The sequence below is a fragment of the Marmota monax genome, unplaced genomic scaffold (assembly GCF_021218885.2).
Source record: "Marmota monax isolate L192 unplaced genomic scaffold, Marmota_monax_Labrador192_F-V1.1 WCK01_AAM20220418_F8-fsc00004, whole genome shotgun sequence".
Classification (NCBI taxonomy): Eukaryota; Metazoa; Chordata; class Mammalia; order Rodentia; family Sciuridae; genus Marmota; species Marmota monax.
This window is the reverse complement of record NW_026692881.1, coordinates 29,457,169-29,472,263: the sequence shown is the minus strand read 5'-3', so window position 1 is coordinate 29,472,263 and position 15,095 is coordinate 29,457,169. Positions and strand designations below refer to the sequence as shown.

Here is a 15,095-nt window from a genome sequence, read left to right as displayed (position 1 = left end):
ATATATCTTCTCATTTTTAATACTCAACTTTACCAATCATTTCTAGTATCTTTGGAGTAGACAGAGTCCATACTAGCTGTTGTCATGTAGTTTACCTGCTATTTTCCATACATGTGCAGAGACAATATTGCACAAAATGAGGATATTGTATCCTAGAGGATAAACACATATATTTTGGTGCAAATGGGACATTAACAAAACCAGTCCCATTTATGAAAACTAAAACAATGTTACTACCAAAAAGTACAATGTACTCTACATTCTCTGGCGGCAATGTATAACAACAGAACATCCTAAAAAAATAAAAGCTTAATATCTTTGAAGTTAACAAAATTCTTTATATGAAAACTAGTAAAAAATGAAACCAGCTGGGCATGGTGGTGCATGCCTGTAATCCCAGCAGCTCCAAAGGCTGAGGCAGGAGGATCACAAGTTCAAAACGAGCCTCAGCGAAAGCAAGGCACTAAGCAAGCACTCAGTGATACCCTGTCTTTAAATAAAATACAAAATAGGGCTGAGGATGTAGATCAGTGGTCGAGTGCCCCTGAGTTCAACTGCCAGTCTCCCCAGCACCCCCACCCCCAAAAAAGAAACCAAAATTGAAACTACTGATAAAGCATTTTTCATATATAAAAACAAACTAAAATGAATATAATTAGCATAGTTAGAACACAAGGCTCTATTGAATCAAGTCAAAATATATATAATACAGTATTTCTAGAATATGCAGCTTTAAGAATTTTTCTATACAAAGGAAATTTAATTTTCATTAGCTAAATATTAAATATTGGTACTTTAATATTTAGAATTTAAAATAATAGTATAAAGCTCACTAATATGAGTACACACAAGTTTCCAAATTGACAATACAAAGCATGAGAACAATTTTTCAATGTCAAAATAGTGCCTCAACTTTCATTTGTAAATTATCCTTAGTAGAAAAGTGATAATATTTAATAAATAAAAAATAACCTTATAAAATAGGTAAAGGGCATTCATTTTTTTTATAAAAGAAACTGAGGTGGATGTTCACTCCAACACTAATTAGGTTGTAACCTTAGACAAACGAACTTTTGCAAGTTTCAATTTCCTTTATAATAAAATGGGGATAAAAATGGAACCTACTTCACAGAATTTATTCTTTTAATAAGAATTGAAAGAATTCTTATTAAAAGAGACAGATGTTTAACATGTCTCAATGTTGGTTTGCTTGATGATGATAATGGTGGAACAAAGGGAAAAATAAATAAAAATAAAGAAAAGATACCATGTTTGCAGCTGCCAAATATCAAAGCAAGACCAAAAAAAGAAAATTATTTCAGAAAGAAATTACACTGAAATGTTTTTGATCATTTATCATTTTTCCCTAGATGTTAAAATGTTCAACTATACAAAAACATCCACTGCACTGGAGCCACCAGAATGAATCAAATTGACATAGCAGCATATAGCAGTGATTCATTTTGTAACACACATGCATTCCAAATAAGTCCATATTTTGATAAAACACCTACACATTTACCAGATATATTTTCTAAATTAAAATGTTAAATCTTACTGTAATTTATTTCTTCATAGAAGTTTAAGGTAGAAGACACTAGGAGACTATTTATTTCATCTCCAGATATTTCAAGATAACTTTAAGTAATAAATATAGAAGACTAACCAAAATAAACTGTTTAAATGCATTCTCTTTCTTGGACATATATATCTGCTTCTTTTTACAATTGTTTTCATTTGTAATTATTATATCCTACATCTTACTTTGATATTATTTTCCTTATTGTGTACTTCTTTTTTTAACAATCCCAACAATTCTATGTGTACAAAGGACTATTCACACCATCTAGAGTTAAGACCATCAAACTTTGTTACACCTGTTTTCAAGGTAATACTAAAGTGAAGATCATGGACTACTCTAGACTTCTAAAAAATCAGCCTCCAGTGAGAACAGCTCTGTTAAAAGAGCTAGAAGATTCACAAAAGTTCTTAGAGATGAATAGTGATCAGATAACAAATTAACCCTAAACACTCCACAGACAGTAAGTAGTCTCCCACTTGATGACTTAGTATTAAAGATGACTAAAGAAGTTAAATTAAGTGCTAAGGAAGCAGAAATTTCTCATGGAAAGGTATACTAACTCCTGCAGCAACCAACCTTAAAAGAGTAATAGTTTAACACAATACAAGTTGCTGAAAACACTGTCCAGCTTGTGGTGAAGGTTGAGTTAGCAAAAAGGATTCAGGCTGTTTCAAACTATCCCAATTTCTCTTGGCCCTCATTTTCCTCTCTGTTGAACAACTGGGGAAACAAAGGCTATATGGCACACGAAGGAGCTTTGCGGAGAGGCAGAATTAGAAGTGGTGAAAATTACTTCAACCTATTGGTCGGAATCCAATAACATGATTTCTAATCCAACTCTAACAGAAGCTGGTAAGTATAGAAGTTACAGATGTACTCAGAAAGTGTTCACAATTAACAAATGAAATTCTCTCTGGAACAATTATGAAGGATGAGGTGTTAGCTACAGGAAGCCCGATGGTAAGCTAACACAAATTATACAAATTCAGAGAGACAAGTCTAAAATCCAAGGATTTTAAATTCAACAAGTCATCCTATAAAAGAACTCAAACGTTTATCTGATATAGAAGTTTTGTACAAGTTGGATTTCTTAACATCAGAGTACCACTCTGGAGAATAGGAATGAGGAGCAACCAATATGGATTCATATTGAGCAAACTTAAATTGGCCCGTAGTTTTAGTAGTATGCTTTCTGAACTGATATTTTGAGATTTGTAGCTTTTGATGCATTATAGGCACTCACTGAATAAAGTTTGCAAAATAATATGAACATAGGAATCCCAAAGTATTTTATTTCTTAGACAACAAGGCTATTTGGCTCATCAGCAAAAATAAAGCATTAATCCTATCTGAAGTTGCAACTGAAATGCCTAAATTGATCCATAAAAATCTTAACAATACTTAATGTTACTATATGAAGACTGTCTTCACCAGATGCTTATCCAATTGTGCTTATAAAACTGACAATCTATGTGCAAATTATGTGTAATAGAAAAAGGCAGGACATATAGCAAATGATTCTTCCTCTGTATTCTTATATAAAAAAATTAATATATATTAAGGCACAGAAATAAAAGAATTTCCTTTCCCACTATTCCCAGTATAGAAGGTTTTAAAAATGATAGGAGTAATTAGGAAAAATAAAAGTCCTGAGATGTATTCTTTTTTACACATAAGAAGTTCCTGCTAAGTGCCAAAAATTTCCAGAAAAGAAGATACAAGGTTTACCTTTCTAAAATGAAAAGGACATTGGCATCATCTTCTATCTGCCCTCCTTATTCTTCCACCCAAAACATATTTGATACAACACAGTAGAAAAATACACGTAATAATCTTAGACACTGCTGGACTAAATGTAACTCAGAAAAAAGCTCAGGAAGAATCTCCTATGGCAATATTTCTCCAAGTGCATCGAGGATTATCATTTCACAATCACTTAGAGTATTTGTTAGTAAAACAGGACTGTGGTCCCATGGTTTCAGTCATCATATTCCAGAATATTCTTCTGCACACTGATTTTGAAAACCAATGTCTTAAGCCTAACATAAGTAGCTAAGAAGTGTGACATCAGTAAAAAAGGAAAGGAATGAGGAAGACAAAAGAGGGGAGTCAATCATAAATTAAGTTATTCAATTAAAAACCTGCTAAGCAATATTGCCATATATGTTAGGGAATCCTTTTTGTAATTCCAGATGGCTTTTTAAAGCTTATATTCAGTTTACTGTGGATAAAAAGTAAATGGTTCTGGATCAAACCATCAATTTTGACAAATCTACCAACAAAATAGCTAACTATACCATGAATATATTTTTACCAGAAATTAACAAAATCCTCTAAGTTCTCATATAAAAACAATGACATAATAAAAGGTTTTTAGTAGGTAGAGGACATACTCATTGATTAGGTCACTGGTTCTCAACAGACATAAATGTATGGGTAACAATTAGCTCCATAATGGTGGAATTCTAATAAATTTTACCGAAAGGACTGAAAAAGAGATAAAGAGTGGTAGACATCCTAAATGCACACAGTGATCAAACAAATCAAAGTAAGCGACACAAATTCTCCATGATTTAAAATATCATGATAGGTGTTTAAGTAGGCAAAAATAAACCAAAAACCTTTATAATTTATTATTTAAGCCATTTTCCATGTAAACACAAAGTAGTTTTGCATGTTTATAATATACACTGAATTTTCTAAGAATACAACTATGATATACATAAAATCTATAACATATAATTTTATTTAAGAAATAAATTCAAGAATTTAACCAAGAAATATTCATCTTTTCAAAAAATTCCATCACAAATAATGTGTTGTTCATAGTATGCACTATATACATTTTTGAGTATCTAATGTATCAAAAAAAATGAGACTTTTTAAAAAAGACTAAGACCACATATTATTAAATCAATGACAATTTATGAATGGCACCAAATATCATGAAAAGGGGATTAAAATTATGTTATAGTATTCTTATCCTGTATAATTTTAAGATTTTATAATACCATCATATAAAATCTAGGTGGCAGATGTTACATATTAAAATTATTTATTTGAACTTACCAATTGTTACTCAGTAGGGGACTCTGACAATGTTCCCAGAAGTCTATAACATAAGTTGATTGGCTTTTGTCATTATCTTTCCCAATCTAATCCCTATCTTTTAGAAATTAATAGTCTTCAAGATCTTTAAGTACTAGAAAGTAAAGGTATGTCTTAACATGTGGTAGGATTCCAGGACAGAAGATATATTTTCCAGGAACTTTCATCACAATCATGTCCATATCTGAAACTAGGGAATTATTTTGGCAACTGCACTTAAAAATAAGATTCAGCTCACTTCTGAGAATATCCCTTTTTTACCATTTCAACAGTTTATTTGTGTCAGCATGAGATTTCTCATTCTGATTTACCATCTGAGTAGGTCCACAGTGAACAGAAGTAGTTCCAGGTCCTTCCTCCTCTTGACCTCTTTACCTTAATGGCTCTTTCTCCACAGGTCAGGAAGCCAATATGAAATATCTGCCAGATGCTACATATATCCATTTCATACTCAGAGAAAGGGAAAATGACTACAGAGTGGATGTCTAGACCCACTGGGCTCACTGAAAAAGTTTTGAACTATTACTCATTTATCCATTTATCCTCTGGTCTCCATAAGCTCCCACTGTAACAAGAGGCTAGGACTAGACATCCTTTAAATGCAAATAGCACTCCATAAATTTTAAGATAAATAATTGTGAAAATCCAGAAAGTTCTAGAAACTGCTGGTCCATTTCCAATGAGATCTACTAATCTAATAAATTAATGTTTTGTTTGAACACAATAACTCTGGTGTAAATTAGATATTTTCTGGTAATTAAAAATACGTTAAATAAAAATTGGGTGTCCAAGGCAGAAGAATGAAACTAGACCCCTACCTTCCACAAGTTAAAAAAAGTAACTCAAAATTAACTATAGATTTAAATGTAAGCCCTGAAACTACTAGAAGGAAAAGAGAAAACCCTTCAGGAGATTGGCATAGACAAAGATTTTTTGGAAAAGACCTCCAAAACACAGAAAACAGAAGCAAAAATAAAAAATGGTATAACATCAAATGCAAAAGATTTGAAGGAGCAAAGGAAACAATCAACAGTGTGAAATCACAACCTACAGAATGAGAGAAAATATTTGCAAACTACACATCTGATAAAGGGTTGATATTCAAAAAATTTAAGGAACTAAAAACTCAATAGCAAAAAAAAACACAAATAACTCAGTTAAAAATAGGCAATAGACCTTAACAGACAAATGGCCAACACAAATTTGAAAAAATACTCAACATCATTAATCATCAGGGAAATACAGATGAAAACCACATTAAGATATCACTGCACTCCAGTAGGAATACCTGTTATCAAAAACACTAAAGATAACAAGTCCTGAATAGGAATGTGGAATAAAGGGAACCCTTGCACACTGTTTGTGGAAATGTAAATAGTAGAGTGACAGTGGAAAACAGTATACAATTGCCTCAAAAAATTAAAAATACAACTACCATATGATTCAGCAATCCCACTACTGACTATACACCCAATGAAATGAAATCAGTAGGTCAAAGACACATCAGCATGATGAAGACACATCCCACATTCCTTGCAGCACTATTCACAATAGCCAAGAACTGATAACAACCTATGTAACCAAATTAATAGATAAAGAAAAATTTGGTATATATACACAATGAAATAGTCTTCAGCAACTAAAAATTATAAAATGCTATCATTTGCAACAAATGGATATAAGTGGAGATCACTATAAGTTAAATAAGCAAGGTACAGAATGATGAGTACCATACAATCTCGCTCATACATGACATATAAATAAAATTTGATCTCACAGAAATTGAAAATATAATGGTAATTACAAGAGACTGGGAAAGTAGCGGGGAGGAATAGGGAAAGTTTTATTAATAGGAATTAAGCGGAACCTAGAGAGGAGTAAGAAGTTCTGGCATGCCACTACACCATAGGGTAACTACCAATAATGACTGTGTACTGCATCTCCCCCCCCACCCCGCCAAAATAAAAGGATTTTGAAAGTTTTTGTCAAACAGAAGCAATAAATGAGAAGATAGGCATGTTTAATTTTATTATACAATGTATACATGTATCAAAACATCGCATGGTGCCCCATTAATATATACGATTTTTAATGTTTTTTTGCATTGGCTAAATAATAAGTTTAAGATTTTAAAAAGTGTATGAGACAAGGTTTATTTGGTAGGCTTATCCAGAAACATGGTTTATGTTTGGTTTCATTTTTTACATGCATTAAATGTTAACATAAAATTTCTGAACAGTATTTTCTGAAATATTAATGTAATGCCTTAAGATACATATTAACGGGGCTGAATAACTTTTTTTTAAGAGAGAGAGAGATAATTTTTTTAATATTTATTTTTTTTTTTAGTTTTTTTGATGGACACAACATCTTTATTTTACTTTTATGAGGTGCTGAGGATCGAACCCAGTGCCCTGCGCATGCACTACCACTTGAGCCACATCACCAGCCCAACTGAACAACTTTTTTAAAGAGACAGAATCTTGCTATGTTGCCCAGGATAGCCCTAAACTCTTGGACTCAAACAATCCTCCTGCCTCAGTCTCTTTAATAACTGGGACCATAGGTGCACACCAATGCAACTCACTTAAACAGATATTTAATTGAATGAATTAACGTTATTTTGAAGAACAGTAACAATTCAAATGTCTTATCCATCAGCCCTTGAAAATAAATGTGTATTTCCCTTTTCAATTGCCAGTTTTTCAGCCAAACAGCTTCCAGTCCCATTGAAGATTAAAGTAGGGGAATATTCATCATATGTATTGCTGAGTTGGTATAGGCACTTCCTCAGAGGAACCCAGCTTCCACTTTAATTGATGGGCTCTAGAAATCAAGGTCCAGGTCAGATCCACAGAGTGAAGGTCTTAGTTTTCCACTAGGGCAGCTGATATCAATGTTCTACTTACTGGCTAGTAGTTTGGACTTTTTCCTGGTGATAAAACTAAATAATAATCTAATTTGCTAGACATTTTCCTCATCCTTTAGAACTCTTAGTCATTACCATAAGTCCCTGCCAACCAAGACCTTCTGGTGGCCATCTATCAAGGTAATTATACCTATATTTAAGAGTTAAATACTATCACCTAGTCTCTACTCTTCTGAAATCCTGACATATCCTTTGACACTAGGGCAACATATTCTACTATACATTATTAGTAAAGAGAATAGCCACAGCGGAGTTTCAAAGACTATAGAGTTCCCCTTACTATTGCACTCACTCCCCATTGTCCTAATGAAGGAAATACCTGAAAGACCTTTCAGAAAATATAGTTATTTAATGGGTCTGATGGTTTGAATGTTCTTACCAAAATTCATGGTGAGATTTAATCTCCATTGTGAAGTATTAAGAAATGGGACCCTTAAGAGATGATTAGGTCATAAAGGCTCTGCCCTCATGAAGGGATTAATCCATTTGTGGATTAACAGATCAATAGGTTAATGTATTATCTCAAGAGTGAGTCTGTTACAAAAACCAGTTTGGATCTGTCTCTTGTATGTTCCTTCCACTTTGACCATGTTATGCCCTGTGCCATCCTGAAACTCTGTAGAGAGTCCCCACAAATAAGAAGGTCCTCACATTATGTGTCCCTTCAACCTTGGACCTCCAAGTCTCCAGAGCCATGAATTGAACAAACCTTTATTATTTAAAAATTCCACAGTAGGGGCAGAGGATGCTCTGGAAGAGGACAAACATCTTATGAAACATAACCTTCATGTAAAACTTTGCATTGTATACAGAGAACGGGAAGTTGCTCTATTCTAGCAAAAGTCAAAGACTCTTCTTCCAACTAGTATTTTTCATAAGAAGCTGAAGACTCCAAGTTTTGAAGTCATACTCAGGAGCATCCCCGTTAAAGGTCTCAAAGTCCTATTCTTCTTTTCAGGCAGACTTTGGCATAAAAAAATCTGTCATGACTGAGGCTTTAGTTTAATTTATGATTAAATTCTGGGCATGATTAGCAACAAATTCTGCCCTCTGGCTGCAGAAGATGAAAATCTTTAAATGCTATCATTGAAGACCTGCTGATATTCACAGCATGCCCTTAGTTAATGAAAATCTCTTTTTTTAAGGCTTTTCAGCAGCTAACAAAAGCCAGCCAAGTTTACAGCCTTTATGATTAGTAACCCTCATACTTTTCAAGTGTTAAAGCTACTACATAAACACTAGTGCTTTTTCAAACTATGTGTTATTATCCCAAGTGACCACACTTAAGATTCTCAATAATTATGATACTACAGCACATTGGAATAATTTGTGGACAGCAGTGACTTAAACCATGGTCTCTGACTGCCTCTTGGCTGTGTTTGCGCCAAGGTGCAGATCAGGATGGCCCAGTTGCTATGGTGATGCTGGCCTGAGGAGGCTCCCTGCAAAGGCCTAGAGCTGTATCAGTCAGGACCTTGAGCTCTATCCCAGGGATAGAGAATTCTGAGCATAACAAGTGACCCTAATGTCTCACCGGTCCTGCATCCTTCAGATTGCCTGCTTTGCCGAAACTTTCCCTCAAATAACCTTTTGATGAAAACTATATAATAAACATGCTGAACTAGCTCTGAGTCATTCATCCCCCATCACTGGTATTCCATTTATCTCCTCTTTATAAAAATGTACTCTTGTCATTCAGAAATACATATTTTCTAAACTTCATATATATGTAAACCAATGTAACTCTCCATTATATAAGATTATAAGCTAATGAATTAAAATACTGGTTGTTTTTTTTAATCTAAAAACAAAAATGTTACTAATACACCACATTAAGAAAGGAATACTATTATGGATGGTTATATGGTTATATAATGCATGTAAAATTTCAGTAAAAATTGTATTTATTATTATGGTAGAAACTCATATATTTATCAATATACAGTACTGTGACTACAGTACTGCTCATATGGTATACAGAAATTATTTTCATTGCTGCATACTATATCCAACCAATACAGAATTTGGTCAAGAGAAACAATGTTGTTTATGACCAAAACCTGATACATAATTTGAGAGAATGGGGGAGGACAATAAACAATGTAAATGTAGGGTTCTTGATAAACATTTCTTAAGAATTTAAAGATGGTGATGGCAGAACATTAAACCAAGTGCGATGTCTAAGCACAGGACTATGCAGATTCACAGACCACATACCCATAAAGTTGGCTCTGTTTATGACAATCAGGTTTTAGTGTTGCAAAATAGTGGAGGCATCCTTCTGACTTAGAGCATATGACTGATTTAGATCCACTGATTTAAAACAAAACTGCCTTCCTTAGTAGGAACTGCCCTAAGAGCTAAAATGCATTGACCTCACTTTTAACTTCAAACACTATGGAGAAGGCAAAAAAAAAAAAAAAAAAGAAAGAAAGAAAGAAGTGATTGTGTTCACCTGCTCTAAATTAGAAAACCCCTGATCCTTGAGTGGCTAATCAAAGACATAATCATCCTACTTGAAACATTTATGATAATTCTAGAGCAACAATATATTTGCTTTAAATAAAAATAAAATATTTTCTGTGGTTAACACATTCTTTAAATATAACTTTTTGTGTATTAATAATTTTGAAGATTTCTTTATTGTTTTCCTATAATCATATATTTGTTACAGTTGAAATATGATTTTTTCAAATATATGTGACATAAACGTATTCTATAACACAAATTCAATCCATATAAGTTCTAAGAAATCATCTGTACTTACAATTGGCACTGATCACCTTTTATTCCTTTAGTCGTGCAGAAACATTTTCCTGTGTGCAGATGACAAATATTTGCATGGCCACTGCATGTACAGGCTGTAAATCAAAACCAAAATGATACTGAGTATTCTACAACACAAACATGCAATGATATTTCAGGGACGTTATTATTATTACCTGATTTTTATATAAGGTTGTTTTCTCATGCCATCCCATAAACAAGACTGCCATATAAGTTATTTTTATCTATAAGGATCTAATTCTGCTTATTTAAAAATTCTGTAAAACTCTTCAAAAATCTTTGGTGGTATCTTGGATCTACTATGGATCCAAGTATTTCTCTAACTCTAGGCCACTTTCCATTTTTGATTTGGTACATCTACTTAATGAAACGAGTTTCAAGAATTATAGCAAAAACTTCAGAATAAACAGCTTAACTTCAGAATGTATTCTACAATCCCAATGTGACCTTAGAAAATTTACTTAACCTTTCTAGGCTTAGTTTCTTCAACTACAAAAGGAAAATAATAGTACTTAGTTCTCAGGACTGACATGAGATTTAAATGAGATAATATTTTAAAATAATTGACATATCCAGCTCTTGATAAATGCTGCTATTACTTCTACTATTTTTACTACTCTAAACAATAACAAAATATAGCCACATATTTTATAAATAGGTATGCTTTTTTTGCCCTAAAAATCATTCTTCAAAGCTTCTGAGATCATTTCCAGTGTAATTATTTCAGCATATTAAATGAAATATTGCATTGCATAATGGTTGCTCATGATCAATTTGCATATGAACTCAATTGAGCAGTAATCTGATTATTCACAAACCTCACATTGTATTTTGCCAATCAGTTGTAGACTCTAATTTCTACACACACCATCTCTCTTGCATATGACCCCTCCTTTTCATTCTGACAGGCACCATTCGGGTATTGCCATCCACTATCTCTTACTGGCACAAACACAACCATACATCAGAACTATCTTCAGTTTTTTAAATATTTTTTAGTTGTCAGTAGACCTTTATTTTATTTATTTATATGTGGTGCTAAGGATTGGACCCAGTGCCTCACACTTGCTAGGAAAGTGCTCTGCCACTGAGTCACAACCCCAGCCCTATCTTCAGTTTTTCTAAGTTACCATTTATACTCCAAATGATATATTCTAAAGAGACAAAGCTGATCATGTCAATAGCCCTTTCAAAAACCCTTATTGAAAACTTGTACACCATTAACTACCTAAACCAATCAACTGATAAAAACAAAATAATACGGACTAGACAAACATGTGAAAATGAGCTGCTGATTCAAATTTTTCCAATATTCAACTTTTTGTTATTTTTTTCTTAAATATCAATAGAACTCCAATGTGTATGCTAATGGTTAGCAACTGCAAAAAAAATCAGATAATCATATCAGTATTTTGACCAATTCTCCAAAACACAATGAATCTTGCATACCAAACCACAGTTAAGTACAAGACCAATCTGAATATTTTCCAAGGAGGAGACTAAAACAATAGTTAGAGTTTATCAACCTGGTGTGTGTGTGTGAGTGTGTGTGTTCTTCTTTCTTATATTCTTTTTAATTATGATATAACACCAAGATATACCTTGACATGATCACAAAAACATGAACTCAAGAAAGGAAGATTTGCTAGGAATTAGAAAAAGCCATTTCAGAGTTATAAATGGGATAGACCTCCCAAGAAAGTGGCTACCTGTCCTCTTACAAAGCCTAATGAGGGACTTCACATGAGTTCTTTGAAGAGCTTGAAGTTATCCCCTAGAATCCAGTGGCATATTGGAGGGGAATCTGAATTAATTGGGTAGGAGTAGCTATGGCTGTTAACTGAAGTGGCAGGACAGATGGGAAGGGCTATCTTGAGGAAGTTATTAGCAGTCTAGCTGAGATCAAGAAAAATAATGTATGTTCTTCCTCTAGCCAAACTGGGACTGCTGAAAATTCCAAGACTGCCTGGGAGCATTAGCAGTCTCCAGCAGAAAAAGCTGAGGAGAAAGCTGTGAGTGCAAGAAGAAAGCATGTATCACTGTCATCATGAGAACTGTACGTGGACAGGCCAAGCTCTGAAGAGCCTCAAGAGATACCTATTCATGTCACATATTTGAGGAAGGATCAGCCACAAATGACAGCTATCCATCCCACATAAGACTACACAATTTTCTCCTCTCCCCTACAAAAATTAAAAAAAAAAAAAAAAACAATTAAAAGCTGGGGATGAAACTCAGTGAAAGAACACATGCTTTTAAATGTTGTTAGATCTGCTTTGCATTTATACACAGTAAATGCATGTAGTTTAAAGTGCAGTAAAACAAATTTTTTACACACAAGTAACCCTAACCGCAATCAAGATACACATTTCCATTGTTCCTGAAGGTTTTCTTATGCCCCTTCCCTGTGGCTTCCCTATTTACCCCTCACTTTAGCTGAAAACCAGATATAAAGCATTGAAAATTTTACTCTTTAAAGCCATAATAAACATTCTAAGCTTTGTGGGGCACATGTGGTTCGAAAGTAGTCATGTGTAAGATTTAAACAACAAATAAAGCTATGTTCCAATAAAACTTCTTTTATAGAAATAGAAATTTAAATTTTGTATAATTTTCACTTTATGAAATTTCATGTTTTTTTAGCCATTTAAAATTTTTAAAATTTAAGCTTACAGGCTACACAAAATCATAATGCAAACTATATTTGGCTTGTGGGCTATAGTTTGATGATCTTCAGTAGAGATTATATTTGTTATAAAGTTTTGCATGAAGAGAATCACAAAGTTAGAATATTTGTTTCTAGCTTCTTCACTCGATGTTTTTACTTTATGTGTCAGTAATTTATCCGTTCTTATGCAATTTAAAATTTATTTATTCAAAAATGCTTCAAAAATTAGAAATAGAGGGAATTTCCTGTACCAGATAAAGGACATTTTTTAGTAAAACCCACAGGTAACATCATGCTTGATAATGAAAGATTGCATTCTCTTCCTAGTATCAGGAACAAGATAGAGGTGTCTGCTTTTCCTACTTATTTTTATCATTGTACTGAATATTCCAGTCAAGATAAAAACAGAAACAAAAGTTAGCCAAATTTGAAAGGAAGAAGTAAAGCCATCACTATTCACAGATGAAATGATCTTATAAATCCAAAAAAATCAATATAAAAAAGTTATAACTAATAAATTAAATAAGGCAAGGTTATACGTCATAAAATCAGTATACAAAAACCTAGTATTTCTAGATGCTATGAACTAACAATATGAAAATAAAATTAAGAAGACAATTCCATTTAAAATAGCATCAACAAAAATAAAATCATTGGACTCAGCAATGAGGATTTGCCTAGCATGCATAGAGCCCCAGTGCTATAAAAAATTAAATCAATTGATTATTTTTGTGTGTGTGTGTGGTACTAGGAATTGAACCCAGGGCCTTGTGCATGCAAGGCAAGTACTCTACTAACTAAGCTACATCCCCAGCCCAAACTTTTAAGACATAATTGAAGGAAAGAAGTGCAAAACATGTATCCTGAAAACTAAAATACTGTTGGAAGAAGACAATATAAATAAATTGAGATATCTTCTTTTCATGTAGGAAGAATTAATATTGGTAAAAGTATTGACAAATTTGATCTACAGATACAATGTAATCCCTACCAGAAACTTAATGAGAACTCTTTCCAGAAATTGACAAGTTAGTGCTAAAATTCATATATAATTACAAGGAGCTTCATATAGCCAAAACAATATTTAAAAGAGGAATCAAGTTGGAGGACTCAGACATCTTAATTTCAAGCATTAGTCTTAATTTCAAATATTACTTCAAAGTTATAATAATAACCATATATGAGTTGGGCACACTGATACACACATGCAATTAATTTTATCCAGCTACTCAGGAGGCTGAGGAGGAGCCCTATAAGGCCAGCCTTGGCAACTTAGCAAGTCCATGTCTCAAAATAAAATTTGAAAAAGGTCTTAGTGGTTGTGCACTTGCCTAGCATGTACAAGGACCTGATTTGAATTCCCAGTATTGCAAAACGCACATGCACGTGCATGCTCATGTACACACACAGATATGCACACATACATATAATACAGGCATAAATACAAAATGCATATCAATGGGATAGAATTGAGAATCCAAAAAAAAAAAAACAATTAAATGTATGATGCTGGGAAAAAATAGATAAGGATGTGCAGAAGAATAGAATTGAATTTCTACTTCACACCACACACAAAAATCCACTCAAAATGACTAAGAGTCCTAAAAACAGGTGCTAAATTATAAAATTATAAAGTCCTTAAAAAGGAAAACATACAAATAAATCTTTGTGACACTGATTTAGATAATAGTTTTTACAGAACAAACACACATATAAAACACACATATAAGAAAGAAAAAGAAAAAATTGAACTTCATCAATATTAATAAATTTTGCGCTGTAGGGGACACCATCAATAAAGTAAAAAGACAATAGATAAGGAGGGAATATTTGTAAATCTTGTCTTATTTTATCTAGAATATAAAGAAAATTTCAATTCAATAATAATAAGATGAATTGCTCATCTTAAAAATCCAACAAGAATCTGAATAGACAAGCTCAGAAAAAGATAAGTCAACATATTGTACATTAGAGAAAAGCAAATCAAAACTCCCCATTAGATACCACTTAACACTTCCTAG

The 15,095-nt window shown here is 33.0% G+C and overlaps 1 protein-coding gene across 3 annotated transcripts in view; it reads right to left on the bottom strand.

Moving 5' to 3' along the window:
• The window catches only part of Atrnl1 (attractin like 1), a 725,103-nt gene that overhangs the window by 484,554 nt on the left and 225,454 nt on the right, over positions 1-15,095 (bottom strand). For all 3 annotated transcript variants that reach the window (XR_009227328.1, XM_058581325.1, XM_046450211.2), the window contains one exon: positions 10,387-10,480. Coding sequence is in view for 2 of the 3 variants with exons in the window: in XM_058581325.1 (XP_058437308.1) it covers positions 10,387-10,480 (94 nt within the window). In the remaining variant the exon portion in view is untranslated. The remainder of the gene's footprint in view (positions 1-10,386; positions 10,481-15,095) is intronic.